This window comes from Natrix helvetica (assembly GCF_964273705.1).
Source record: "Natrix helvetica genome assembly, chromosome: 4".
In the NCBI taxonomy this organism is placed as follows: Eukaryota; Metazoa; Chordata; class Lepidosauria; order Squamata; family Natricidae; genus Natrix; species Natrix helvetica.
This window is the reverse complement of record NC_138550.1, coordinates 1,724,924-1,750,993: the sequence shown is the minus strand read 5'-3', so window position 1 is coordinate 1,750,993 and position 26,070 is coordinate 1,724,924. Positions and strand designations below refer to the sequence as shown.

Genomic DNA, 26,070 nt, shown 5'->3' with positions numbered 1-26,070 from the left:
CCTTCAAGCCTTCCAAAGGTGCATCCCTCAGCAGTGGAACTGGGTCCATCCACCTTTTGCTGGTCCTCAACTTTTTCTCTTCTAACTTTCCTAGACTTATGGACTTCTCAAGACAGTTGGATCTTGACATCGTGTCTCCAAAGTAGGATAAATTGAGCCTGGTCATTCACGCCTTGAGAGTGGTGCGGTGGTCTAGGGTGGAGCTCTTACCTCACAACCAGGAGGCTGTGAGTTCAATCCTAGGTAGAGGCGGATATTTCTCTCTCTGGGCACAATGAGCTGAACAAAACTCCACATTGGCAACAGGAAAGGCATCTGGCCAATAAAAACACTCTGCTGGCTCCATTCAATACAATACAATACAATACAATAGCAGAGTTGGGAGTGACCTTGGAGGTCTTCTAGTCCAACCTTCTGCCTAGGCAGGAAACACTCTACCGTTTCAGACAAATGGCTATCCAACATCTTCTTAAAGACTTCCAGTGTTGGGCATTCACAACTTCTGGAGGCAACTTCTGTTCCACTGATTCATTGTTCTCACTGTCAGGAAATTTCTCCTTAGTTCTGAGTTGCTTCTCTCCTTGATTAGTTTCCACCCATTGCTTCTTGTTCTAACCTCAGGTGCCTTGGAGAATAGCTTGACTCCCTCTTCTTTGTGGCAACCCCTGAGATATTGGAAGACTGCTATCCTGTCTCCCCTGGTTCTTCTTTTCATTCAACTAGACATACTCAGTTCCTGCAACCGTTCTTCATATGTTTTAGTCTCCAGTCCCCTCATCCTCTTTGTTGCTCTTCTCTGCACCCTTTCCAGAGTCTCCACATCTTCTCTACATCGTGGCGACCAAAACTGAATGCCGTATTCCAAGTGTGTCCTTACCAAGGCCTTGTAAAGTGGTATTAATCTTTCACGTGATCTTGATTCTCTCCCTCTGTTGATGCAGCCTAGAACTGTGTTGGCTTTTCGGGCAGCTGCTGCACACGGCTGGCTCCTGTTTAAGTGGTTGTCCACTACGACTCCAAGATCCCTTTCACAGTTACTACTACTGAGCAAGGTACCACCTATACTGTACCTGTGCATTTCGTTTTTCTTGCCTAAATGTAGAACCTTATTCGGTTGCCCAGACTCCATCCTGCAAGGGATTATGGGGCTCTTAAATGATGGCGATGATTCATGCCTTGAGTAAAACTTCTGGATTGATTTCATCCATCATTCATTTATTTTCTTGGCTGTGATTGGTCTCCTCCAACTTCAAAGACCAAAAGTCTCCATCTTCTTCCTCTCCTTCTTCCTCTTCAGTCCAACCTTCACGTCCAGGGAGTGTCCCAGGGTAGACTGCACAGAGTAGCTTGTCTTCTTCTGATATTTGGTGGCAGAGACACCTTTGGGTATCTGAGGATCTTCTCCAGAAGTATTCCGTCAAGTCCTTGTCTGTAGCCAAGCTTCTCCCCGTCTCTTCGTTGTCCATCCTAACCCTGGTTGTCCACCACCTAAAACGGAAAACCATCTGTGTTTGGTTCTTTGCCTACCCTTTGATCAGCAGTTTGTGGGGTGGGACCATGTTCCTCCAGTCCTTCTGAAATGGGTGGAGCAAGGAGAGATGCTCAGGCCTCCAAGTTGTGGCCCTTTTGAGACGGAAGAGAGAAAGAATTGGGGAAGCCCCGAGTTGCTTTTCCATCCTTCTTCTTAGCAAACCGTCACAACACTTTCCCTTTTTCTCAACTCTGACCTCTTGAGACAAGGAAGGACGCCTTGGGCCAGGGTGGTCCTACTTACCACATTGGGAGGACCTTCTTCAGCATCGCGGTGAGGGCCAGGAGAAGCAAAGCGACGCCGATAATCGAACCGAGCATTAAGGTTTTTTTCGACTCTGGAAGATAGCAACAAGACAGGTTGACTTTCTGACCTCTAAGGTGACCCCTCAGGACCAAGAAGCACCAGAAGAAGAAGGAAACAGAGTTGGCCTCCTGGTTAATCCCCAGTGTCAGGCCTGCAGCTATCTTTCCTTTTGGCTCTTTGGCCTGCCACACTTTCTATTATTCTGCTATGCCTTTTCTATGGTGGGAAAATGGGAGGGAGGATTGTACTTAGTTGGGTGAGAGATAGCCATAACAACATTCTTTCTAGAAAGCCAAGGTCATCCTTTGTTTCTGCACTTGACCGAACTGGATGGGTGGAACTGCCAGCATGACAGTGGGAGATGGGACCATGGGATGGGACTTGTGGGTGGGGGAGGAAAGATCTTGAACTTTCAACTGGGTGGGGAAAACCTGGGAACTTTCAGATTTGGGTTTTCCCAGATGTGCCAACGTGGCTCTCTTCGTAAATTGGAACTTCGAGGAATCCTTTGCCTCGGACTCTGATTTACTTTTTAGATGCTATCTGTGTCACTGCGTTAATCATATTATGTTAACATATTATGTTAATATGAAAGTTAATCATAACTTTCATATTAAAATTTGTTTTCATTAGAACTTGTTACTGGATCTTACTTTTGCTTTCTTGAAGATATGCTGTTTGGAAAAGCCGTCAGTCTAAGACCTCATTAGCTCAAGGTGAAATTTCCCCTGACAATCTGGAACCCTGACACCTAATCTGGTCTCCTCTGATATTTTGGATTTGGACTCCCCAAATTCTCAGCAACAGCCATTACAGATATTCCTCATTTATTTAGTGACCGTTCAAAGTTACAGCAGCACTGAAAAAAAGGGAATTAGAATTGTTTTTCAGACTTATGACCGTTGGAGCACGCCTGTGGTTACCTGATCAAAATTTGGGCACATGGCCACTGACTCATATTTATGACGGTCACTGTGTTCCGGGAGCCACGTGATCCCCTTTGGCGACCTTCTGACGAGCAAAGCCAGTGGGGGAAATGCCAGATTCACTTAACAACCAGGCGACTAGCTTCACGATTGCAGTGATTCACTTAACAACTTTGGCAAGGAAGGTCGTCCAACGGGGCAAAATTCACTTAATGTCAACCCCCGAAACTATTTTGGAAATCTTCAGGGTTGCCACAGCAAGGGCAGCTGTAGCTGTGGGAATGGGAGGGGGGGGGAACATATGTCTCACTTAGCAACCTAAATTTGGGGCTTAACTGTGGTCATAAGTCGAGGACTGCCTGTAACGTGTTCGAAACCAAGAGTTCTCAGTAGTCCAACCTCAAGATGATGTGGGGAAGCCAAGGGAGGAGAAAAAGACCAAAACCTAAGACTCCCAAACAAGGCCGGGGGATTTTGGGATACTTACTCACGCGCTGAGGAGCTGGGCCACTGTCGATGCTTCCTCCGAATCCCCGGCCGCTGCAGTGAGGAGGGGCCCATCCGTAGCTGCAGTGACAATTCTTTTTGCTGTTGCAGACCTGAAATGCATCGAGTTTATGAGCAGCCAAGAACGCTGGGCCCTTTTTTGGGAGAAGAACAATTGGACTGTGGAGCCCTCGGTGCTCTCTGAGCTGGGTGGTTTTCTTGCAGACGTTTCATGACCCAGCTAGGTAACATAATCAGTGCTAGGTGGGGGGAGGAGGAGGACTGTGGAGCTCTCGGTGCTCTCTGAGCTGGGTGGTTTTCTTGCAGACGTTTCATGACCCAGCTAGGTAACATAATCAGTGCTAGGTGGGAGGAGGAGGAGAAGGACTGTGAGGTCCTTAGTGCTCTCTGAGCTGGGTGGTTTTCTTGCAGACGTTTCATGACCCAGCTAGGTAACATAATCAGTGCTAGGTGGGAGGAGGAGGAGAAGGACTGTGAGGTCCTTAGTGCTCTCTGAGCTGGGTGGTTTTCTTGCAGACGTTTCATGACCCAACTAGGTACCAATATCTGTGTTCGAAGTGGTTAGGGTTTGTGGAGGAAGAGGAGGCGGAAGACTGCGGGATCCTTGGTGCTTTCTATGCTTGGTGCTTTTGTAGACGTTTTATTACCCAAACTGATAACATCATCAGTGCTGTAGCAGTGCTGTAATAGTAGTAGTACCAGTGGCGAAATCCATTTTTTTTTACTACCGCTTCTGTGGGCGTGGCTTGGTGGGCGTGGCAGGGGAAGGAAACTGCAAAATCCCCCTTCCCTCCCCACTCCTGGGGCCAGCCAGAGGTGGCATTTGCCAATTCTCCAAACTACTCAAAATATCCGCTACCGGTTCTCCAGAACCTATCAGAACCAGCTGGATTTCGCTCCTGACTAGTAGCTCCCCTCCCTTCTAGCCCTGATGATGTTACCTAGTTGGGTCATGGAAAGGGAGGTGAGCTAAAACTTGCCCCCACCAAGCTTTCTGGTCCCCTGACATGTCCTTGGAAGGTCAGCTCCTTGTTACTTACCCCCTGGTTGTTACACTTGGACAAATTACAGTCGTAATTCAAAACTTTCTTGTCGACACACGACCGATTGATGCAGACCTAGAAAAGAAGAAGCAGTGGCCGGCTGAGGAATTCTGAGAGTTGGAGTCCACCCGTCTTAAAATAGCCAAGGTTGGAGACCCCTGGCATAGGACACGAAGGGACACTGGCCTGCCAGCCACTCTCTCCTCTCCTGGCAAAGCCCATGCCATTCCGGGCTCTCTCTCTCTCTCCTTTGCTGTGTCCCCCTGCCCGCTTCCTTCCCCATCTGACCTTGCTGGGGCCACAGGAAGACCCGTCTTTCGCCGTCCCGTTATCCTTCCCATCGTCCTCCTGGTGAGAGATGACACTCCAGCACAGAACGTCATGGATGGGTGTCTGCAGGATGGAGAAGCCGGGAGGAATCCTGGGAACTTTACGGACATTCGTGCACTGGAGCCTTCCGCAAGACACGTCTCTAAGGAGGAAAACAGGAAGGCAGAGGACCCTGGATTGCCTTCCGGTGGCTTTTCGGTTATCATGATCGAGACAGCTTTATTGATCAGCCTATAGCCGTGATGGCGAACCTATGGCACGCATCCCCAAAGTGGCACATGGAGCCACGTTGCCTGGCACTTGCGATGTCACCCATTCTCTTCCGGGTTTCTGGCATGCGCGGCAATTCGATTCCCACAATTCCCCAGCCAGCATGGACAGACTTCAACTTCTATAATTCCCCAGCCAGCATAACTGGACTTTTAACTCCCACAATTTCGCTGCCCTGAGTCCTTTGGGAGAAGGGCGGCATATAAATCCAATAAAACAAACAAACAGAACAAACAATTTCCCAGCACCATGTGTGGATTCCAACTCCCAGGTTTCCCCAGCCAGCATAAGTGGACTTCAACTCCCAGAATTCCCCAGCCAGCATAAGTGGACTTCAACTCCCAGAATTCCCCAGCCAGCATAAGTGGACTTCAACTCCCAGAATTCCCCAGCCAGCATAAGTGGACTTCAACTCCCAGAATTCCCCAGCCAGCATAAGTGGACTTCAACTCCCAGAATTCCCCAGCCAGCATAAGTGGACTTCAACTCCCAGAATTCCCCAGCCAGCATAAGTGGACGTCAACTCCCAGAATTCCCCAGCCAGCATGAATTGAATTCTGGGAGTTGAAGTCCACCCATTATAAAGTTGCCATGATTGGAAAAAATAAAGTGGATTTAGGAGTTGTCAGGACACTCTTTTTAGTGTTCTTTTCAAAATGGAAGAGGGGAGGAGTCTACCTTCCTACTCTTCCTTTTTTCTAATTTTCCAGTATGGGGAAACTTATAAAAGAGAAACTCCTAGGGAAAAATAAAATCTTAAAGAAGAAAAGGCCTTCCTGCAATGTTGTAACGTCAGGCTACTAAAGCTTTATTAAGGGAATAGTGGACAGGGGGCACTAAGAGAGCATAGTTAGACTTTAGTCTCAGAATTCAACGTCATATTTGCAGGCGTTTCTTATCTCTGGGGTCTGCCCCATGAGCCAGACTGACTGGGGAATCCTGGGAGTTGAACTTCCACCCGTCTTAAAGTTGTCATGGTTGGAAACACCTCCCTGAATCCATCTGTTTCATCAAGGGAGTTCCTCTGGTTATGGAAGCAGCGGTTTATAGCAGGAGTCTCCAACGTTGGCCACTTTAAGACTTGTGGACTTCAACTCCCGCTGGCTGAAGAATTCTGAAGGTTGAAGTCCACAAGTCTTAAAGTGGCCAACGTTGGAGAACCCTGGTTTAAAAGGCATTTGGGATGAAATGGGAGATTAGAAAGAGATCAGCTCATCAACTCCCAAAGCACCATCCGAATAACAGCACCGCACAGTCGGGACCTTGGAGGTCTTCTAGTCCAACCCCCTGCAACAAGCGAGGGACCTTATACCATTGCAGACAAATGTCTGTTCAGTCTCTTCTTGAAGTCCCTCCAGTGATGGAGCAGGCACAATGTCTGGAGGCAACTTCCGTTCCCCTGATTAATTCTTCTAAGCATCATCAAACACTCTTTGGCCCCCTTCTCATGTGCCTTCCATGCAAGCAAGAACATGGTAGTTGGAGCAACTTTCTGTTTCCTCTAAGAGTCCATGAATGGTCTTACTTTTCTGGACACTTTTTGTATCCAGATTTATCCTGGCCACAGTTACCCGTCCGGTCTCCTTGTAAGTTCACCACCTTGTAGCAACTAAGTGGAGCAGGTTTGGCAGCTGAAGTTTTGGAGGTTGGGGAGGGGAGGGGGGAGAAGAGAAAGAGAGAGAGAGAAGTCCAAGGTCAAAAGCTAGATTGAGATGGACCCAGCATTTAGGCAGAGGTTCATTGAAGGTTACTAGTCAAGAATACATGTTTGTTCATTTGCAATGTTTATTTATAAGGGAACGCAATGGCTCAGGGACTAAGACTGAACTTGTCGATCAGAAAGGTTGGCAGTTCGGTGGTTTGAATCCCTAGTGCTGCGTAACAGAGTCAGCTCCCGTGACTTGTCCCAGCTTCAGCCAACTTAGCAGTTTAAAAGCACGTAAAAAATGCAAGTAGAAAAATAGGGACCACCTTTGGTGGGAAGGAAACAGCGTTCTGTGCGCCTTCGGCATTTAGTTATGCCGGCCACATGACCACGGAGACGTCTTCGGACAGTGCTGGCTCTTTGGCTTTGAAACGTGGATGAGCACCGCCCCCTAGAGTCCGGAACGACTAGCATGTATGTGCGAGGGGAACCTTTACCTTTACATTTAATGTTTATATAGATGGTATAGTTTTATCTATAAGCATCTACGCGTATAATGAATCCACTATCTAAATATATCCATAAATGTGTAGATTTAACACAGTTTTGTAGATCTATGTACATAGAAATATATTTATATTTCTGGCTTAGAAACCAAAAGATGGTGAGTTTTAGTCCTGTCTTAAGTACAAAAGTCAGCTGGGTGACTTTGAATCAAACACCAGGAGATGGGGAGTTCTAGTCCCACCTTAGGCATGAAATCCAGGTTGGTGACTTTGGGCCAGTCACCAGGAGACGGGGAGTTCCATCTTAGGCATGAAAGCCAGTGGGGCAACCTTGAATGCAGTGGGGTGGACTGGCACTGCCCCATCCGAATGCCAGCTGGGCCGAACCCTGCTTAGCTACCTTGGGGGTCTGGAACCCCCCCTTCCCGGTCCCTCCACTGACTGCATCTCCATTTTGCTTCTCCATCAAGAAAACGTTCCTTGCCTTTGCCGAAGAAGGCCTGGCAGTGCCGGTGGATGTCCAGGCAGGCCCCCGAATAGCAGGTGCTGTCGATGCCACAGGGCATCCCATTTTGCTTGAAGACATCCGGGGGGCATCTTTCTGAGGTCCCCGAACAATATTCATCCAGATCACAGTCGGAGACGGCTTGCCGGCACACCGTCCCTTCCTTTAGGAACTACGGCAAAGAGAGATACAGAACTCAAACGTGGCTAGTTGTGCCAGGCTCCCAGACGGTGGGAATTTAATAACAGAAGAAAAAAGTTGGAAGGGACCTTGGGGGTCATCTAGTCCAACCCCCCACCCAAGCAGGAGACCCTACACGATTTCTGACCGATGGCAGTCCAGTCTCTTCTTGGAAGCCTCCAGGGATGAAGCTCCCACAACTTCCGAAGGAAAACTTCTGTTCCTTTGGTTGATGGTTCTCAATATCAGAAAATTCTTCCTTATTTCTAGGGCATTTTGCCCTGGGCACAAACATGGAAAGATACCTTCATTCCTACAAAGGACGAATGGCTGCAAAAGCTGATGGACTTAGCAGATTTAAGGAATGCCTTACTGCGTGTCTGGAAAAAATATCCATATAGGCTAAACGACAAGATACCCATGGGGGGTGCCTAGACACGCTATAGAGAACATAAGTATAGAACAAGATGTAACGACTTAGCAGAGACGGCTAAATTGGCAGCTTTAATTAAAAGAAAAAAGAAAAAAACGCAACTCCCTTTGTTTCCACTTGGAAACCACTCCTGAACTTTGTGCTTGAGGTGGTGGGAGGAAAAATGAAACGTTGATTTTGGGTTTTAGAAAGCTTTGTTTTTATAGAAATGGCTAGTATACTAAGTTGAGTAATCCTCAGCTTACGAAACCAACATTTCCGTTGCTAAGCAAGACCACTGTTAAGGGACTTTTGCCCCATTTCACGACCTTTTTGGCCACCGTTGTTAAGTGCAACACTGCACTTCATTTGAATCTGGTTTCCTCTTTGACTTGGCTTAGAAGGCCACAAAAGGGGATCGCCTGGCCACCGGGAGACTGTGGCCGTCATAAATATGAATCGGTTGCCCAGGGTCTCAATTTTGATCAGGTGACCATGGGAGCACCTGTCGTAAGTGTGAAAAATGGTCATAAGTTCACTTTTTTCAGTGCTGTTGTAACTTTGGTCGCTACATGAATAGCTGTATGTTGAGGACTGCCCGTAAAGGTGAGCTTTTTCACACACCTGGATACTTGCGACATAGGACACCACGGTGTGACGCCGTAGCTGGCCATTTGCCATTCTGGTTTTTAAGGGGATTATTTTATAGACTTAATTTTATTGGGTATTGGGATTTTAAGGTCTGTTTATTTTAATTATTTATTAGCAATACAGTCCTGCACATCTTTTATCCTCCTCTTATTCATCTATTTTATAGTTGTATATATATACTGTCCATTTGTAATTTTAATTGTTTTAATTTTGTTCTTTGACATGGACTGTACACCGCCCCGAGTCCCTTTCGGGAGAGGGGGCGGTCTATAAGCGCTAATAAATTGAAATTGAAATTGAATTGAATTTTAACCTGGTTTGTTGCAAACTCAGATGCTTATAGGTTGACGGAGACGGAAAGCAGCCAAGGGTCAAAGGGGGTCTTGGTCCCTGTGAGACCCCCCCCCAGGCCAGGCCAGCCACAAACAGCCCCCCAAATGGGGCAGAGCCGAGACCTTACCTTGCAGTCCTGACAACAGCGTCCCTGAAGGCAGTTGGCGCCGGGTGACAGTTGGCAATCGTTTTGACAGCAGCCACTGATTATGCATGCCTGCCAGGAAGAAAAATGAGTGGGGGCAATTAACCACTTTTTGCATCACCCAACAGGCCCAGCTGCAGGACCCCCACCGAACGCTCCCCAGTCCCCAAAACTGGCCGAAAGTTCTCCTCCTTTGCAGGGCCAATGAAATCTTGGCCCACCATCTCCACGCCTGGAACCTTCCAGAGATGTGGGTAACCAGATGCCGCCCATTTCCCCATTTGGATCATGGTTGTGCTGGGGGCGAATCTGGGTATTTGTGCACTTGAATCTCTGGAGGAGAGCAGAATCTCAGGCATCCTATGAACGTGGTCTTCTGGACGGAGAGCGGGAGGATCTGGTTTCTACCTGATCTTTCACAGATCTCTCAAAAGAGTCTGGTTGGCTGTCTGTCGGAAATCTACAGGGTGATGTTTCTCAACCTTGGCAACTTTGAGATGGATGGACTTCAACTCTCAGAATTCAATTTTAAGAGGGGCGGATTTCAACTCTCAGAATTCAATTTTAAGAAGGGCGGATTTCAACTCCCAGAATTCAATTTTAAGATGGGCAGACTTCAACTCACAAAATTCAATTTTAAGAGGGGCAGACTTCAACACCCAGAATTCAATTTTAAGATGGGCAGACTTCAACTCCCTGAATTCAATTTTAAGAGGGGCAGACTTCAACTCCCAGAATTCAATTTTAAGAGGGGCAGACTTCAACTCCCAGTATTCAATTTTAAGAGGGGCAGACTTCAACTCCCAGAATTCAATTTTAAGATGGGCAGACTTCAACTCCCAGAATTCAATTTTAAGAGGGGCAGACTTCAACTCTCAGAATTCAATTTTAAGAGGGGCAGACTTCAACTCCCAGAATTCAATTTTAAGAGGGGCAGACTTCAACTCCCAGAATTCAATTTTAAGATGGGCGGACTTCAACTTTCAGAATTCAATTTTAAGATGGGCAGACTTCAACTCTCAGAATTCAATTTTAAGATGGGCAGACTTCAACTCCCAGAATTAAATTTTAAGAGGGGCAGACTTCAACTGCCAGAATTCAATTTTAAGATGGGCAGACTTCAACTCCCAGAATTCAATTTTAAGATGGGCAGACTTCAACTCTCAGAATTCAATTTTAAGAGGGGCAGACTTCAACTCTCAGAATTCAATTTTAAGAGGGGCAGACTTCAACTCTCAGAATTCAATTTTAAGAAGGGCGGACTTCAACTCCCAGAATTCAATTTTAAGATGGGCGGACTTCAACCCCCAGAATTCAATTTTAAGAAGGGCGGACTTCAACTCACAGAATTCAATTTTAAGAAGGGCGGACTTCAACTCCCTGAATTCAATTTTAAGTGGGCAGAATTCAACTCCCTGAATTCAATTTTAAGATGGGCAGACTTCAACTCTCTGAATTCAATTTTAAGATGGGCAGACTTCAACTCTCAGAATTCAATTTTAAGAGGGGCAGACTTCAACTCCCTGAATTCAATTTTAAGATGGGCAGACTTCAACTCTCAGAATTCAATTTTAAGAGGGGCAGACTTCAACTCCCTGAATTCAATTTTAAGAGGGGCAGACTTCAACTCTCAGAATTCAATTTTAAGAAGGGCGGATTTCAACTCCCAGAATTCAATTTTAAGATGGGCGGACTTCAACTCCCAGAATTCAATTTTAAGATGGGCGGACTTCAACCCCCAGAATTCAATTTTAAGATGGGCGGACTTCAACTCCCTGAATTCAATTTTAAGATGGGCAGACTTCAACTCTCTGAATTCAATTTTAAGAAGGGCGGACTTCAACTCCCTGAATTCAATTTTAAGTGGGCAGAATTCAACTCCCTGAATTCAATTTTAAGTGGGCAGAATTCAACTCTCTGAATTCAATTTTAAGAAGGGCGGACTTCAACTCTCTGAATTCAATTTTAAGAAGGGCAGACTTCAACTCCCTGAATTCAATTTTAAGATGGGCGGACTTCAACTCTCTGAATTCAATTTTAAGTGGGCAGAATTCAACTCCCTGAATTCAATTTTAAGATGGGCAGACTTCAACTCCCTGAATTCAATTTTAAGATGGGCAGACTTCAACTCACAAAATTCAATTTTAAGAAGGGCGGACTTCAACTCCCTGAATTCAATTTTAAGTGGGCAGAATTCAACTCCCTGAATTCAATTTTAAGATGGGCAGACTTCAACTCTCTGAATTCAATTTTAAGAAGGGCGGACTTCAACTCCCTGAATTCAATTTTAAGATGGGCAGACTTCAACTCACAAAATTCAATTTTAAGAAGGGCGGACTTCAACTCCCTGAATTCAATTTTAAGTGGGCAGAATTCAACTCGCTGAATTCAATTTTAAGATGAAGAATAATCTTATTCTTAAAGAATAAGATTCAGTAAGTTTCTCCCTTTTGTAAAAAATACCGAATAATGAGTCTGAGTGTCCAATTGCCCTCTCCCAGGGCCGAGAAAGATGGTTAGAGGGCAAGCAAGCATCCCTAAATGTATATTCGTGGGAATTCTGGGAATTGAAGTCTTCACATCTTAGAGTTGCTAAGGCCGAGAAACACTGTCCATGGAGATTATTCTCTGTCATCCGGGTCATGTGTGTCCAAAGGTGTTTTTTCTCAAGAGGCAACTGGACTTTCTGGTTTTCCTTTGAAGACGTTTCTCTTCTCATCCAAGAAGCTTGACTTCAACTCAGTCAGTCAGTCAGTCTCTCTGATTCTTTCTTTCTCTCCCTCTTTCTTTCTCTCTCTGTCTCTCTCTCTCTTTCTTTTTCTCTCTGTCTCTTCCTCTCTCTCTCTTTCTCTCTCTCTCTCTGCCTCTCCCTCTGTCTCTGTCTTTATGTCTCTTTCTTTCTCTCTGTCTCTGTCTCTCTGTCTCTCTTACTCTCTCTCTGTCTTTGTCTCTTTCTCTTTCTTTCTGTCTTTCTGTCTCTCTTTCTTTATCTCTCTCTCTCTTTCTCTGTATGTCTCTTTCTTTCTTTTTCTGTCTCTTTCTCTCACTCTCTTTATCTCTCACTCTGTCTTTCTCTCTCTCTCTCTCTCTCTCTCGACTTCAACTCTAGTCAGTCAGTCAGTCTCTCTCTCTGTCTCTTTCTCTCTCTCTCTCTCTTTATATATATATATATCTTTCTCTCTCTCTCTCTCTCTCCCTCCCTCTCAGGAACATGACTTGGTCTTTATCTGTAGACTTCAACTCCAGAGTCAGTCAGTCAGTCTCTCTGTCTATTTCTTTCTCTCTCTCTCTCTCTCTTTCTTTCTTTCTTTCTTTCTTTCGTTCTCTCTCTCTCTCTTTCTTTCTCTCTCTCTCTCTTTCTTTCTTTCTTTCATTCTCTCTCTCTCTCTCTTTCTCCCTCTCTCTGTCTCTTTCTCTCTCTGTCTGTCTTTGTCTCTCTCCCTCTCTCTCTCTCTTTATATATATATATATATCTTTCTCTCTCTCTCTTTCTCTCCCTCCCTCTCAGGAACATGACTTGGTCTTTATCTCTAGACTTCAACTCCAGAGTCAGTCAGTCAGTCTCTCTGTCTATTTCTTTCTTTCTCTCTCTCTCTCTCTCTCTCTCTTTCTTTCTTTCTTTCTTTCGTTCTCTCTTTCTTTCTCTCCCTCCCTCTCAGGAACATGACTTGGTCTTTATCTCTAGACTTCAACTCCAGAGTCAGTCAGTCAGTCTCTCTGTCTATTTCTTTCTCTCTCTCTCTCTCTCTTTCTTTCTTTCTTTCTTTCTTTCTTTCTTTCTTTCTTTCTCTCTCTCTCTCTTTCTCTCCCTCCCTCTCAGGAACATGACTTGGTCTTTATCTCTAGACTTCAACTCCAGAGTCAGTCAGTCAGTCTCTCTGTCTATTTCTTTCTCTCTCTCTCTCTCTCTCTTTTTCTTTCTTTCTTTCTTTCTTTCTTTCTTTCTTTCTTTCTTTCTTTCTTTCTTTCTTTCTTTCTTTCTTTCTTTCGTTCTCTCTCTCTTTCTCTCCCTCCCTCTCAGGAACATGACTTGGTCTTTATCTCTAGACTTCAACTCAAGAGTCGCTGGATCGCGAGATGCGCAGCCTGAAAATCCAATTTAAAAAAAATGAAATGAAAAACCAGAGCTGGCCTTCCGTGAGGAAGCGCTGACCTCCTCTGTGCCGCAGTCGCACTGCTCCCCGTCTTCCACCAGGCCGTTGCCGCAGGTAGTTTTCTCGGTGACGTCCTTGGGCAAGTTCAGGAAACAGTTTTGTCCTTGGCTTTGCAAGAAGGTGAAATACGTCCCTTTGCTGCAGTTGCTCAGCCGGTAGCGCTCCCTGCAACAGAGTCGAGAGAGAGTCCTCAACTTACGACCATTCGTTTAGTGACCGTTCGGAGTTACCAAAAAGAGAAAAGTGGGCGATTCCTTGGGGGTCCATGGAGATTGGGCCATGGGATGAACTTGTGGGTGTGGGGGAAAGATCTTGGACTTTCAACTGGGTGGGGGAAACCGGGAAGCTTTCAGATTCGGGTTTTCCCAGATGTGCCAACATGGCTCTCTTCATAAATTAGAACTTTGAGCAATCTTTTGCCTCGGACTCTGATTTAATTTTGGGCGCTATCTGGAACCCTGACAAGTGGCTTGTGACCATTTCTCACACTTACGACCGCTGTAGCATTCACATGGTCACGTGATCAAAATTTGGATACTTGGCAACCCGGCTGTATTTATGACAGTTGTCTGGGGGGTGGGTGGGGGTTCAACACATTTTGTGATATTTTGGCAAGAAAAACCCTTTTGCGACCTTCTGAGATGCAAAGTCAATGGAAAAGCCAGATTCACTCAACAACCGTGTGACTAGCTTAACATCTGCCGTGTTCCACTTAACAACAGAGGCAAGCAAACTGCGGCAAAAACCACTCAACAAAGGTCTCATTTGGCAACAGAAATGTTGGGCTGCGTTGTGGTCGTAAGTCAAGGACTGCCCGTAGTAACTTAACAACGGCAGTGATTTGCTTAACAACCAATGAAGGTTGTAAAATGGGGCAAAACTCAGTTAGCGACTGCTTTCCTTGGCCTTGGGAATATTTTCGGGGCTACTCACGCCATGCTTGAATGCATGAGGCAGCGGCCAGCTTGGGTGGTGGAGTTGCATTCACAGGACCGTCCGTCCTTCCTTGGGAGGTCGTCGTGGCTGAAGCCGAGGGCGTGGCCCAGCTGGTGGGCGGCAGAGACCCCGACGTCTGTAATGGATGGAGAAATCTGGAGACAGCAGGGCAGGAAAAGGGATGGAAGAGGAGAGGAAATTAAGCAGACCCAAGTGGAATCCTAGAGTCACCGGATTCGAGGGCTGGAAGGGACCTTGGAGGTTTTCTAGTCCAACCCCCTTAGTCAAGACAGGAGAGCTTATTCCATCCTGGTCTCAAGCGGTTCTGCAATCTTTCTTTCTTTTTTTTTTTTTGACAACCTCCAGAGATGGAGCACCAACTACTCTGGGAGTGTTCTTCGATTTCTTTCTCTGTATCTCTTTCTCTCTCTCTCTTGATCATCTCTCTGTCTCACTCTACCTCTCTCGCTCTCTGTTTTTGTCACTCTCTCTGTCTGTCTTTTTTTCTCTCTGACATCTCTCTCTCTGTTTCTCTCTCACACTCTTCCTTTCTCTCTCTCAGTCATCTCTGTCTCTCTCTCTCTTCCTTTCTCTCTTCCTTTCTCTCTTCCTTTCTCTCTTCCTTTCTCTCTCTGCCATGTCTCTCTCTCTATTTCTCTCTCATCTCTCTGTCTCACTCTACCTCTCTCTCTCTGTCGCTCTCTCTGTCTGTCTCTCTTTCTTTCTGTCATCTCTCTCTGTTTCTCTCTCTCACTCTTCCTTTCTCCCTCAGTCATCTCTGTATCTCTCTTTCTCTCTCTCTCTTCATTCTCTCTTCCTTTCTCTCTGTGTGTGTCAGTCTGTCTCTCTTTATCTCTCTCTCTCCTTTCTCTCTTTCAGTCATTATCTCTCTCTTTATCTCTCTCTCTTTCTCTCTTCCTTTCTCTCTCTGTCACCTCTTTCCCTTTATCTCTCTCTGTTTCTGTCTCCCCCTCTCTTTCTTTCTCTCTGTCATCTATCTCACTCTGTTTCTCTCTTTCTCTCTGCCATGTCTCTCTCTTTCTCTTTCTCTCTCTCTCTCTCTTCCTTTCTCTCTCTGTCATCTGTCTCTCTCTCTCTGTGTCATCTCTGTCTCTCTCTCTTTATCTATCTCTCTGTTTCTGTCTCTCTCTCTCTCTCTTCCTTTCTCTCTCTCTGTCATCTCTCTCTCTGTGTCATCTGTCTCTCTCTGTTTCTCTCTTTCCCTTTCTCTCTCTCTGTCATCTCTCTCCCTCTCTTTATCTCTCCCCCTTCCCCTCTGTGTTTCTGTCTTCCTCTCTGCCTGTCTGTCTGTCTGTCTCTCTCTCTCTCCCCATCCCTCCCCCCCCTCTCTCTGGGGAATTCTGGGAGTTGAAGTCTACATGTCCGAAGGTCTCCAAGTTTGGAGAGTCCTGATCTCTTGCAACATGCCAGTTACCGGGATCTGCCTGGCACAGTCTGAGCCCCCCAATTCCCACCCCCACGTCACACGCCCCTTTTCTTACTCTGACCACAGAAACGGAGATCTGGTTCTGAAGGCACTCGGGCATTTTCCACGTCCTTGCGAATGCGTCGTCTTGGGCGACATTCCTGCGAGGCAAACCATGCCCAATGTGACTGAGAGGCTCCCATGTTTCTTACTCTTGTTAAGTTTTGCACCGGTTTTTATTGTCTTTGCCTGTTTTTGAAAATTGTACTGAAATACAGGTAGTCCTCGACTTACAACAGTTTATTTCAACTCACCGGAAAAAGCGACTTATGATCATTTTTCACACTTACGACCGTTGCAGCTTTCCCAGGGCCACGTGATCAAAATCCAGAGGCTTGCCAAGGGGTTTGGGTCTTGGCTCCAAGGGGAAACCCTCCTGGAGGCAAATCCTTGCCTCAGTCTACCTGGCAGGGATGTTGTGCATGGTTATGGACCACGTCTGGCTGGTGGACGCTGCAGTGCATTTGCTGAAAAATTGGGAAGAGATGTAGGCCTTGGAGTGTAGTTCCCACCATTTTTCTACATGTTACAGAGGGTTGGACTAGATGACCTTGAGGGACCCTTTCAACACCATCATTCTGGGACTGACAGTGGGAGCAAAGCATGGGAAAGATATGGCAACACGGTGTTGCCTGCCTCCTCACCCCACCCTTTGCAATAAGGAAATCTTCTATACCTCAATTAATGACAATTGAGCCCCAAATTTCTGTTACTAAGTGAGACAGTTGTTAAGTGAGTTTTAGCCCCATTTTACGGCCTGTCTTGCTGCAGTTGTTAAGAGAATCACTGCAGTTGTTAAGCTGGGAACATGGTCGTTAAGTGAATCCAGTTTCCCCCTTGACTTGGCTTGTCGGGAGGTCGGGGGATCATGTGACCCCGGGACACTGCGACCGTCATAACTATGAGTCAGTTGGCAAGCATCTGAATTTTGATCACATGACCACAGGGATGTTGCTACGGTCGTAGGTGTGAAAAACGTTCCTGTCACTTTTTTTCAGTGGGGCTGTAGTTGTGACCCACCAGTGGCCAGTGGATCTGGCAGCCGATTTGGACAGTGAGGAGGTTGGGGAGGAACCTGGGCCAGTCCTGGAGTCTGGGGAAGGCTCTGATGAAGGCTCTGTGTTGGAGGCAGAGAGGGGGCAGAGCCGTCTGACAGTTATCGGCTGCCTTCGGAGTCAGACATCAGTGAGGCAGAAGAACAACTGGAGCCTGTTCCCAGTGTGCGCATGCGCAGAGTTGCCAGATGAAGGGAACAGCTAAGGAACAGGGGTCGACTTGGGAGTAAGGCCACAGGGGGACAGTGAATGGCCCCTCCCAGAGGGAATAAAAGAGGAGCGACGGGGAGTGGAGTTTGCAGGAGGCCATGAGTTCCCTTCATTGGTTCGTGACTCTCCGAGACTCCTGGCCAAGTTCTGCAGAGATCGGCCTGGCAGCTCTCCAAGCCAGAGAAGGTCTGTGACCGTAAATCCTCCCTTGAAAGACTTTGCTGGAGATGAAGGAGCAGAATTCACAGTCAATTAATAAAAGGCTTTTTTTTTAAAGTCGGGATCAGGAGTTTGCTTCCTGCTCTAGGGAAGCCTCGGTCAGAACAGTAACTTTCAACAGTCACTAAACAAACGGTTGTAAGTCGAGGACTGCCGTGTTCTGTAGGGTGGAAATTTCGGTCCCCATTGTGGTCGTACGCTGAGGACTCCCCGTGTGCGTGGGAATGGTGACCCCCAACATGGGCCCAAGGAAAAGGAGGACTCGCCCATAGCAGAGCCCGCTGCATTCTCACGTGAATAAAGTGGCGTGATCGAAATGGGTCTGGTGCTGAAGCTTGGAATTGGCGTAGTTGTGGAAGGCTTGCGTGGTTTCCCCGAAGGATTTGCCGATGGGCAGGTGGTCCTTCCCTGCCCACACCTCCATCCCTGTCAGGACAACGTGGAGGCCGATGTCGTCAAACACCTGCCAGGGGAAAGGGAGGAGTCACCCTTACCTGGAAGAGGTGAGTCACTCTGGAGTGGACGAACGCCTGATGGCAGGGGGAGGGGTTGAGCGACCAGGTGCCTTTTTAGGACTGGAGGACTTCAACTCCCAGGATTCCTGGGCCGGCATGAGCGGACTCCAAATCCCAGAACTCCCCAGTCAAGTTTGTCTGGGATGTAATAAGGCCTCTGGGGGTTGGACTAGAAGACTTCTCAGGTACCTTCCAGTTCTAGGATTCTACAGATTCAAATTCAAATGGACAGACAGATAAACAGACAGACAGACAGACAGACAGGGAGGGAGGGAGGGAGGGAGGGAAGGAAGGTGGGAGGGAGAGGGAGACAGACACACAGATAGATATAATAGATGGACAGGTACAGATGGACAGAGATAGAGAGATGATAGATAGGGAGGGAGGAGGAGAGATAGATAGAGACAGACAGACAGATATAATAGACAGACAGGTACAGATGGACAGAGATAGATAGATAGATAGATAGATAGATAGATAGATAGATAGATGGATGGATGGATGGATGGATGGATGGATGGGTGCGTGGGTGGGTGCGTGGGTGGGTGGGTGGGTGGATGGATGGATGGATGGATGGATGGATGGATGGATGGATAGATAGGGAGGGAGGGAGGGAGAGGGAGATAGACACAGATAGATATAATAGATGGACAGATACAGATGGACAGAGATAGATAGATAGATGATAGATGGATGGATGGAGGGAGGGAGGGAGGGAGAGAGAGAGACAGACAGACAGACAGATATAATAGATAGACAGATACAGATGGACAGAGATAGAGAGATAATAGAGAGAGATGGAGGGAGGGAGCGGGAGAGGGAGAGATCGATAGACAGAGACAGACAGAGAGATAGATATACTAGATGGATAGGTAGATATGACATGATAGATATAGACTTACTGTAAGAGGTATTTAGATGAGAGAGAGAGAGAGACAGATAATGATAGTTATATAGATAGAAAGATGATAGATAGATCGATAGATAGATAGACAGAGACAGAGACAGAGACAGACAGACAGACAGACAGACAGACAGACAGACAGATAGATAGATATAGGGACAGACAAACAGACAGATGGATGGATGGAAGAGTTCTGGGTTCTCAGTTGCTGGAGTCTCTCAAGAAAATATCAGACAGCCATTTGTCCAAGATTGCATCAGTTCTCCTGCCTTGGGCCCCTGGGGGTTGGACTAGAAGACCCCCGAGGTCCCTTCCAGCCCTTGGATTCTCGGATTTACTCACATTGTGAACAATGGAGGCAATCTGAAGCACCATCCACATCGCCTGAGTGACATTCTGGTTGGCCCACTGGAGCTGAGGGAGGAGGAGAGGAGAACCTTCTCAGCAGGGGCGTGTCAACTCCCTCCAGGCCAGGTTCCTTTGGAGGGTCTTCCGGGAGCCCCAGGGATGGTGGCTCTATAGACCAGGGGTCTCCAACCTTGGCAACTTTACGACTTGTGGACTTCAACTCCCAGAATTCCTCAGCCAGCCCATGCAGATGCCTGATGAATTTTCTCCTATGTTGCGCCATGTGTTTGTGAAGCGGCTGTTTTGTCTCCCCAACGTAAGAGCAAAAGGGAAGCCTTGTGCTGGATTAGCCACTGTCTTCCGCTGCTGCGTCTTTCAGTGGGACACCCTACTGGCAGGCTGAAAGGGCCATCCTTCCCCATGCTGGCTGAGGAATTCTGGGAGATGAAGTCCACAAGTTGTTAAGTTGCCAAGGTTGGAGACCCCTGCTATAGATCGTGGAAGATTTGCCGTGGATAAGCTCTGTTCCAGACTGACCCCTTCCTCCTGCTTCCCTCATCCCCGATCTCTGCTTTCAGATGTCAGCCCTGAAGCTGACCAGACCGAAGCAGTTTTGTCCACCACTTCAGCGTTGTTACACTGGAGCTGAGGGTCAGGGAGGAGGGAATCTGAGATATCTGGGATTTTGTAGCCAAAACACAAGACTTTCTCTTGGGAACCAAGGGCATTCTCACTCCTGGGGAGAGGAAGGAGGAGCGATGTCACCAGGCAACCAGATGGAGCCGTGATTGGACCATGTGACTGACTGATTGGGGTTGCGGGACAGCTTTCACTTTTCATGAGGTGAAAAACCACAGGAATCCTCCGAGTCGGTTTTCACCAGATCTGTGCCAATATGACTTGTCCAATGAAGCTATTCTTTGATGAATCCACCCGCCTCGGAGTCTGATCTCTCTGATTAAACCACTCATCGGGGCTTTCCTTCAGAGCAGATTAATGTCATGCAGCCGCTTCTGGAGAGGCAAACTGGGATCTAACCTGGTTAACCTATGGTGGTTACTTACCACAGAATGGTCACACACAGCAAAGTATTCTAGGTATCGCGGTGACACGTTCTTTCCAGGGAAATGTAGCTGAAAGGAAGGGAGAAGCCTCAGGGGTGGGAGGTGAAAGAAAGGTAACCCAGGGACAATCACCAGGAGACGGGGAGATCTAGTCCCACCTTAGGCATGAAAGCAGCTGAGTGACTTTGGGCCAATCACCAGGAGACAGGGAGTTCTAGTGCCTGCTTTAGACACCAAAGCTGCCTGGGTGACTTTGGGCCAATCACCAGGAGACAGGGAGTTCTAGTACCTGTTTTAGACTTTGGGCCAATCACCAGGAGACAGGGAGTTCTAGTACCTGCTTTAGACACCAAAGCTGCCTGGGTGACTTTGGGCCAATCACCAGGAGACAGGGAGTTCTAGTACCTGCTTTAGACACCAAAGCTGCCTGGGTGACTTTGGGCCAATCACCAGGAGACAGGGAGTTCTAGTACCTGCTTTAGACACCAAAGCTGGCTGGGTGACTTTGGGCCAATCACTAGGAGACAGGGAGTTCTAGTACCTGCTTTAGACATCAAAGCTGCCTGGGTGACTTTGGGCCAATCACCAGGAGACAGGGAGTTCTAATACCTGTTTTAGACTTTGGGCCAATCACCAGGAGACGGGGAGATCTAGTCCCACCTTAGGCATGAAAGCAGCTGAGTGACTTTGGGCCAATCACCAGGAGACAGGGAGTTCTAGTGCCTGCTTTAGACACCAAAGCTGCCTGGGTGACTTTGGGCCAATCACCAGGAGACAGGGAGTTCTAGTACCTGTTTTAGACTTTGGGCCAATCACCAGGAGACAGGGAGTTCTAGTACCTGCTTTAGACACCAAAGCTGCCTGGGTGACTTTGGGCCAATCACCAGGAGACAGGGAGCTCTAGTACCTGCTTTAGACACCAAAGCTGCCTGGGTGACTTTGGGCCAATCACCAGGAGACAGGGAGTTCTAGTACCTGCTTTAGACACCAAAGCTGGCTGGGTGACTTTGGGCCAATCACTAGGAGACAGGGAGTTCTAGTACCTGCTTTAGACATCAAAGCTGCCTGGGTGACTTTGGGCCAATCACCAGGAGACAGGGAGTTCTAATACCTGTTTTAGACTTTGGGCCAATCACCAGGAGACGGGGAGATCTAGTCCCACCTTAGGCATGAAAGCAGCTGAGTGACTTTGGGCCAATCACCAGGAGACAGGGAGTTCTAGTACCTGCTTTAGACACCAAAGCTGCCTGGGTGACTTTGGGCCAATCACCAGGAGACAGGGAGTTCTAGTACCTGTTTTAGACTTTGGGCCAATCACCAGGAGACAGGGAGTTCTAGTACCTGCTTTAGACACCAAAGCTGCCTGGGTGACTTTGGGCCAATCACCAGGAGACAGGGAGTTCTAGTACCTGTTTTAGACTTTGGGCCAATCACCAGGAGACAGGGAGTTCTAGTACCTGCTTTAGACACCAAAGCTGCCTGGGTGACTTTGGGCCAATCACCAGGAGACAGGGAGTTCTAGTACCTGCTTTAGACACCAAAGCTGCCTGGGTGACTTTGGGCCAATCACCAGGAGACAGGGAGTTCTAGTACCTGTTTTAGACTTTGGGCCAATCACCAGGAGACAGGGAGTTCTAGTACCTGCTTTAGACACCAAAGCTGCCTGGGTGACTTTGGGCCAATCACCAGGAGACAGGGAGTTCTAGTACCTGCTTTAGACACCAAAGCTGCCTGGGTGACTTTGGGCCAATCACCAGGAGACAGGGAGTTCTAGTACCTGTTTTAGACTTTGGGCCAATCACCAGGAGACAGGGAGTTCTAGTACCTGCTTTAGACACCAAAGCTGCCTGGGTGACTTTGGGCCAATCACCAGGAGACAGGGAGTTCTAGTACCTGCTTTAGACACCAAAGCTGCCTGGGTGACTTTGGGCCAATCACCAGGAGACAGGGAGTTCTAGTCCTGCCTCAGGCATGAAAGCAGTTCAGGTGACTTTGGGCCAATCACCAGGAGACAGGGAGTTCTAGTCCTGCCTCAGGCATGAAAGCAGTTCAGGTGACTTTGGGCCAATCACCAGGAGACAGGGAGTTCTAGTCCTGCCTCAGGCATGAAAGCAGTTCAGGTGACTTTGGGCCAATCACCAGGAGGAGGTGGGGAGTCAGACCCCCAATCTGACTGGATGACTTTGGGCTAATTGGCAGGAGACACCGAGTTCCAGTCCCGTCTTTGCCAGGTGTGTGAGTTTGGGCCAGTCCTTCCCTCTCAGCGCAACAACCCACCTCACAGAGTTGTTGTTGTGTGTGTGTGTGTCAAGGGGGAATAGGAGGAGTGTGGGGAATATAACATTCATCCCCTTGAATTATTTATATAGGTTAAAGAACCGAATCCGTTGAATTCCGCGCATCTTAAAAACTTCCCAGCTCCTGGGCGGCTAAGGAGGGGGCTTACTATGGCGTCTTTGGACTCCGGGGTGCTGATCGCGGTCAGGCTGGCTTGGGGAGGGACCCTCGGGCCCATCGCTTCCACTACCGTCCCTCGGCAGGGGGGGCGCGGCTCCGGAGCCTTGCGATAGAGGAGGTGTTTGAACCCGATGAAGTTTTCGATGGGCTGGATCGCATACATCAGATTCCCAATCTGGATGTGTCCCCTGAGCGATTTAGAAGGAGAGGGGGACGTCACAAAGGGACATCGATGGAGGCCTTCAAGAAAAGATCCCAGGACGTTATAGGCAGTCCTCGACTTACAGCCATTTGTTTAGTGACCGTTTGAAATTCCAGCGGCACCGAAAAAGGCGACTGGCGGCTGATATCTCCATTCACAATTGCCGCAGCATCAACTTTCGGATGTTGGCCAAATGGGTCATATTTATGATAGCCGCAACGTCCTGGGGTCATGCCACCCCCTTGGCCTCCTTCAGACGAGCAAAGTCAATGGGGAAGCCGGGTTGCCTAAACTAGTGGTGATTCGCTTAATGATGGTGGCAAGAACGGTCATAAAATGGGGCAAAACAACTGCCTCAGCAAGAGAAAAAAGGGAAGGAAGAAGGAAGGAGGGAGAGAAGGAGTGTGGGCAGAAGGAAGGAAGCAAAGAAGGCAGGAAGGAAGGAAAGGGAAGGAAAGAAGGAAGGCAGGAAGGGAAAGAAGGAAGAGAGAGAGGAAGGAAGTTAGGAAGGAAGGAAATAGAGGAAGGAAAGGAGGAAGGAAGGAAGGAAATAGAGGAAGGGAGGAAAGGAAGGAAGGAAAGGAAGAAGGCAAGTATGGAGGGAGGGAGGAAGAAAGAAAAGGAAGGAAATAGAGGAAGGAAGGAAAGGAAGGAAGGAAATGAGGGAGGGAGGGAGGAAGGAAAGGAAGGAAGGAAGGAAATGAGGGAGGGAGGAAGGAAGGAAAGGAAGGAAGGGAGGGAGGGAGGGAAGGGGAAGGAGGGGAAGGGGAGATTTCTTGCTTTCTGGTGCTTTGGAAAATAAGCTGACCCCCCCCCCCCCCACTTCTTTGTAGCAGCCTCTCAGATACTGGAATTCTAAATATTTTAAGGACTAAAACCGTTTTAATTTCCTTCTGCAGCTGATTTCATGGTCTGGTCTCCCTAAGGCAGGGGTGGCGAACAAGTTCGACAAAAAGAGCCAAAATTTTAAACTGTGAGAGTCAGAGAGCCACACCACGCAGTGACCTGCCAAAACAGACCCGGAAGCAATGTTCCCTCTAATTTTTTTTCGATGTGAGCAGAAAAGTATAGTGTTTGAGCGGCACATTTTCATGCCTGAGCACCCGAATTTTTTTCACAGATGTCACCTAAGACAACAACGAAATCAGTATTATTTGAAACTCAAAGTTATGTTTCTTCAAGGTACCCGCTTAATTAAAAGTGTTATATAATATCAGTATCACTTAACAACGCTCCTGCTTAGCAACCAAAATGTTGGCTCAGAAACTCTGGCATTTGAAGCACGCAACTCTTAAAGCTGTCAAGTTACAAGACCCTTCCACCCCTAGAAAAAAAATGCAGAGGTCTTCAAACCTGACAGCTTTAACACTTGTGGACTTCAATTCCCAGAATTCCTCCTCCAGTCATGTTGCAGCGACGTCATCTGCGTGGATCTGCTCCATCTTTGCTTTCTTCATTGTGGGCAGGGCTTCTGCTGAAGATGCCGACGAGTACGAGTTGCCACCAGAATAACTGCTGCTACCTCCTCCTCCTCCTCCTCCTCCTCCTCCTCCTCCTCCTCCTCCTCCTCCTCCTCCTCCAACAGAATCACCAGATTTGCTCCTGAGCTCAGCGCTGGGTTACCTCTGCCCCCTCCCCCTCTTCCGTGCTTTTGAGGAGCCATGAGGCTTTTTTCCCCTGCTCCCCCCCCCGCCTTCCTACTGGCTCCTGCAGCCTCATGGCTCCTCAAAAGCACGGCGGAGGAGGAGGAGGGGGCAGGGGTAACCCAGCGCTGACTGAGCTCAGCTGCTCCGAGCGGAGGGGAGGCGCCGCTGCCACGCGCGGAGATGCCGGCTGGAGCTTTGGCGGCTTCATCTCAGCCGCAGCACCGGGCGGCAAATCCGGCAGTGCTGCCTGTTAGAGGAGGATGAGGAGGAGGTGGCAGCAGTTCTTCCGATGGCGGAGGGGGCTTTGGGGCTTCACAACTAGCCTCAGTCGCCCCGTGCTCCTCAAAACAAGTCTGGGGAAGTCCTTTGCAGGCGGCCCGTTCTAGCTGCCTGCAAAGGACCTCCCCAGCTTCCGAAAGGGAGCGCGCGATCCGAGCCACAGTATACTAAATAATGATAAGAGGCAAAGAGCCTCATTTATTTTGGCCGGGAGCCGCATGCGGCCTGCGAGCCGCATGTTCGCCACCCCTGCCCTAAGGGGTTGATACCAGGAAACCTAAAACTGTTTACCAGCCAAGAAGATGTACGCTTGCAAACTTTCCAACCTGAGCCAGCCTTGGCATTCAAGACCCACCTGTATCTCCCCACCCCCACCCCCACCCTTGTAGATCAGGTCCATCTCTGCAGAACACAGGACCCCCAACGAAGCCGTTACCAAAGACCGTTGCAGGTGGAGATGACCACGTCGGAACTGGGCACGTCTTCCACGTATCCACTGTAATAGCAGTCAATCTGCAGAGAGAGGAGGGGAGAGCGGCAGAGAAAGGCTGCTTCAGATGGGATCAAGAGGCATTTGGGTGGGCACAGAGTGGCAAGAGAGTTTATAATGCATTGGTAAGGCCACTCTTGGAATCCTGCATCCAGTTTTGGTCGCCACGATGTAGAAAAGATGTGGAGACTCTGGAAAGAGTGCAGAGAAGAGCATCAAAGATGATTAGGGGACTGGAGGCTCAAACATATGAAGGACGGTTGCAGGAACTGGGGATGTCTAGTTTAATAGAAAGAAGGAATAGGGGAGACATGATAGCATAGTTCCAATCTCTCAGGGGTTGCCACAAAGAAGAGGGAGTCAAACTATTCTCCAAGGCACCCGAGGGTAGAACAAGAAGCAACTATGGATGGAAACTAATCAAGGAGAGAAGCAATTTAGAACTGAGGAGAAATTTCCTGACAGTGAGAACAATTAATCAGTGGAACAGAAATTGCCTCCAGAAGTTGTGAATGCCCCAACACTGGAAGTCTTTAAGACGACGTTGGATAAGTATTTGTCTGGAACAGTATAGGGTTTCCTGCCTAGGCAGGGGGTTGGACTAGAAGACCTCCAAGGTTCCTTCCAACTCTGTGATTCTTTATTCTCTGTGTTAGAAGGGACCCTCCTGAGTTTTTGGGAAAACAAAATTAAAGGAGGTGTGTGAACTGCTTTCAGACTTGCAAAAGTGTTCTTTTTTATTTATAATATATAAATAGACACAAGGACAGTTTTTCCCCCCAAATGCCATCACTCTGCTAAACAAATAATTCCCT

At 47.9% G+C, this 26,070-nt stretch overlaps 1 protein-coding gene across 3 annotated transcripts in view; it reads right to left on the bottom strand.

Annotated features, from left to right (window-relative positions):
• LOC309391295 (disintegrin and metalloproteinase domain-containing protein 26A-like) overlaps positions 1 to 26,070 on the bottom strand; it is a 40,389-nt gene that overhangs the window by 5,302 nt on the left and 9,017 nt on the right. The window contains exons 5-20 of one of the 3 annotated variants that reach the window (XM_081951604.1): positions 25,202 to 25,278; positions 22,628 to 22,826; positions 20,182 to 20,250; positions 19,112 to 19,183; positions 17,644 to 17,813; positions 15,883 to 15,967; positions 14,378 to 14,535; positions 13,444 to 13,609; positions 9,273 to 9,362; positions 7,549 to 7,741; positions 6,439 to 6,544; positions 4,602 to 4,785; positions 4,311 to 4,388; positions 3,251 to 3,362; positions 1,775 to 1,868; positions 1,528 to 1,623 (exon numbers count right to left, since the gene is read on the bottom strand). In XM_081951604.1, the coding sequence (XP_081807730.1) occupies positions 1,528 to 1,623; positions 1,775 to 1,868; positions 3,251 to 3,362; positions 4,311 to 4,388; positions 4,602 to 4,785; positions 6,439 to 6,544; positions 7,549 to 7,741; positions 9,273 to 9,362; positions 13,444 to 13,609; positions 14,378 to 14,535; positions 15,883 to 15,967; positions 17,644 to 17,813; positions 19,112 to 19,183; positions 20,182 to 20,250; positions 22,628 to 22,826; positions 25,202 to 25,278 (1,949 nt within the window). The remainder of the gene's footprint in view (positions 1 to 1,527; positions 1,624 to 1,774; positions 1,869 to 3,250; positions 3,363 to 4,310; positions 4,389 to 4,601; positions 4,786 to 6,438; positions 6,545 to 7,548; positions 7,742 to 9,272; positions 9,363 to 13,443; positions 13,610 to 14,377; positions 14,536 to 15,882; positions 15,968 to 17,643; positions 17,814 to 19,111; positions 19,184 to 20,181; positions 20,251 to 22,627; positions 22,827 to 25,201; positions 25,279 to 26,070) is intronic. The other 2 variants (XM_081951605.1, XR_014175257.1) reach the window with 2 other exon arrangements.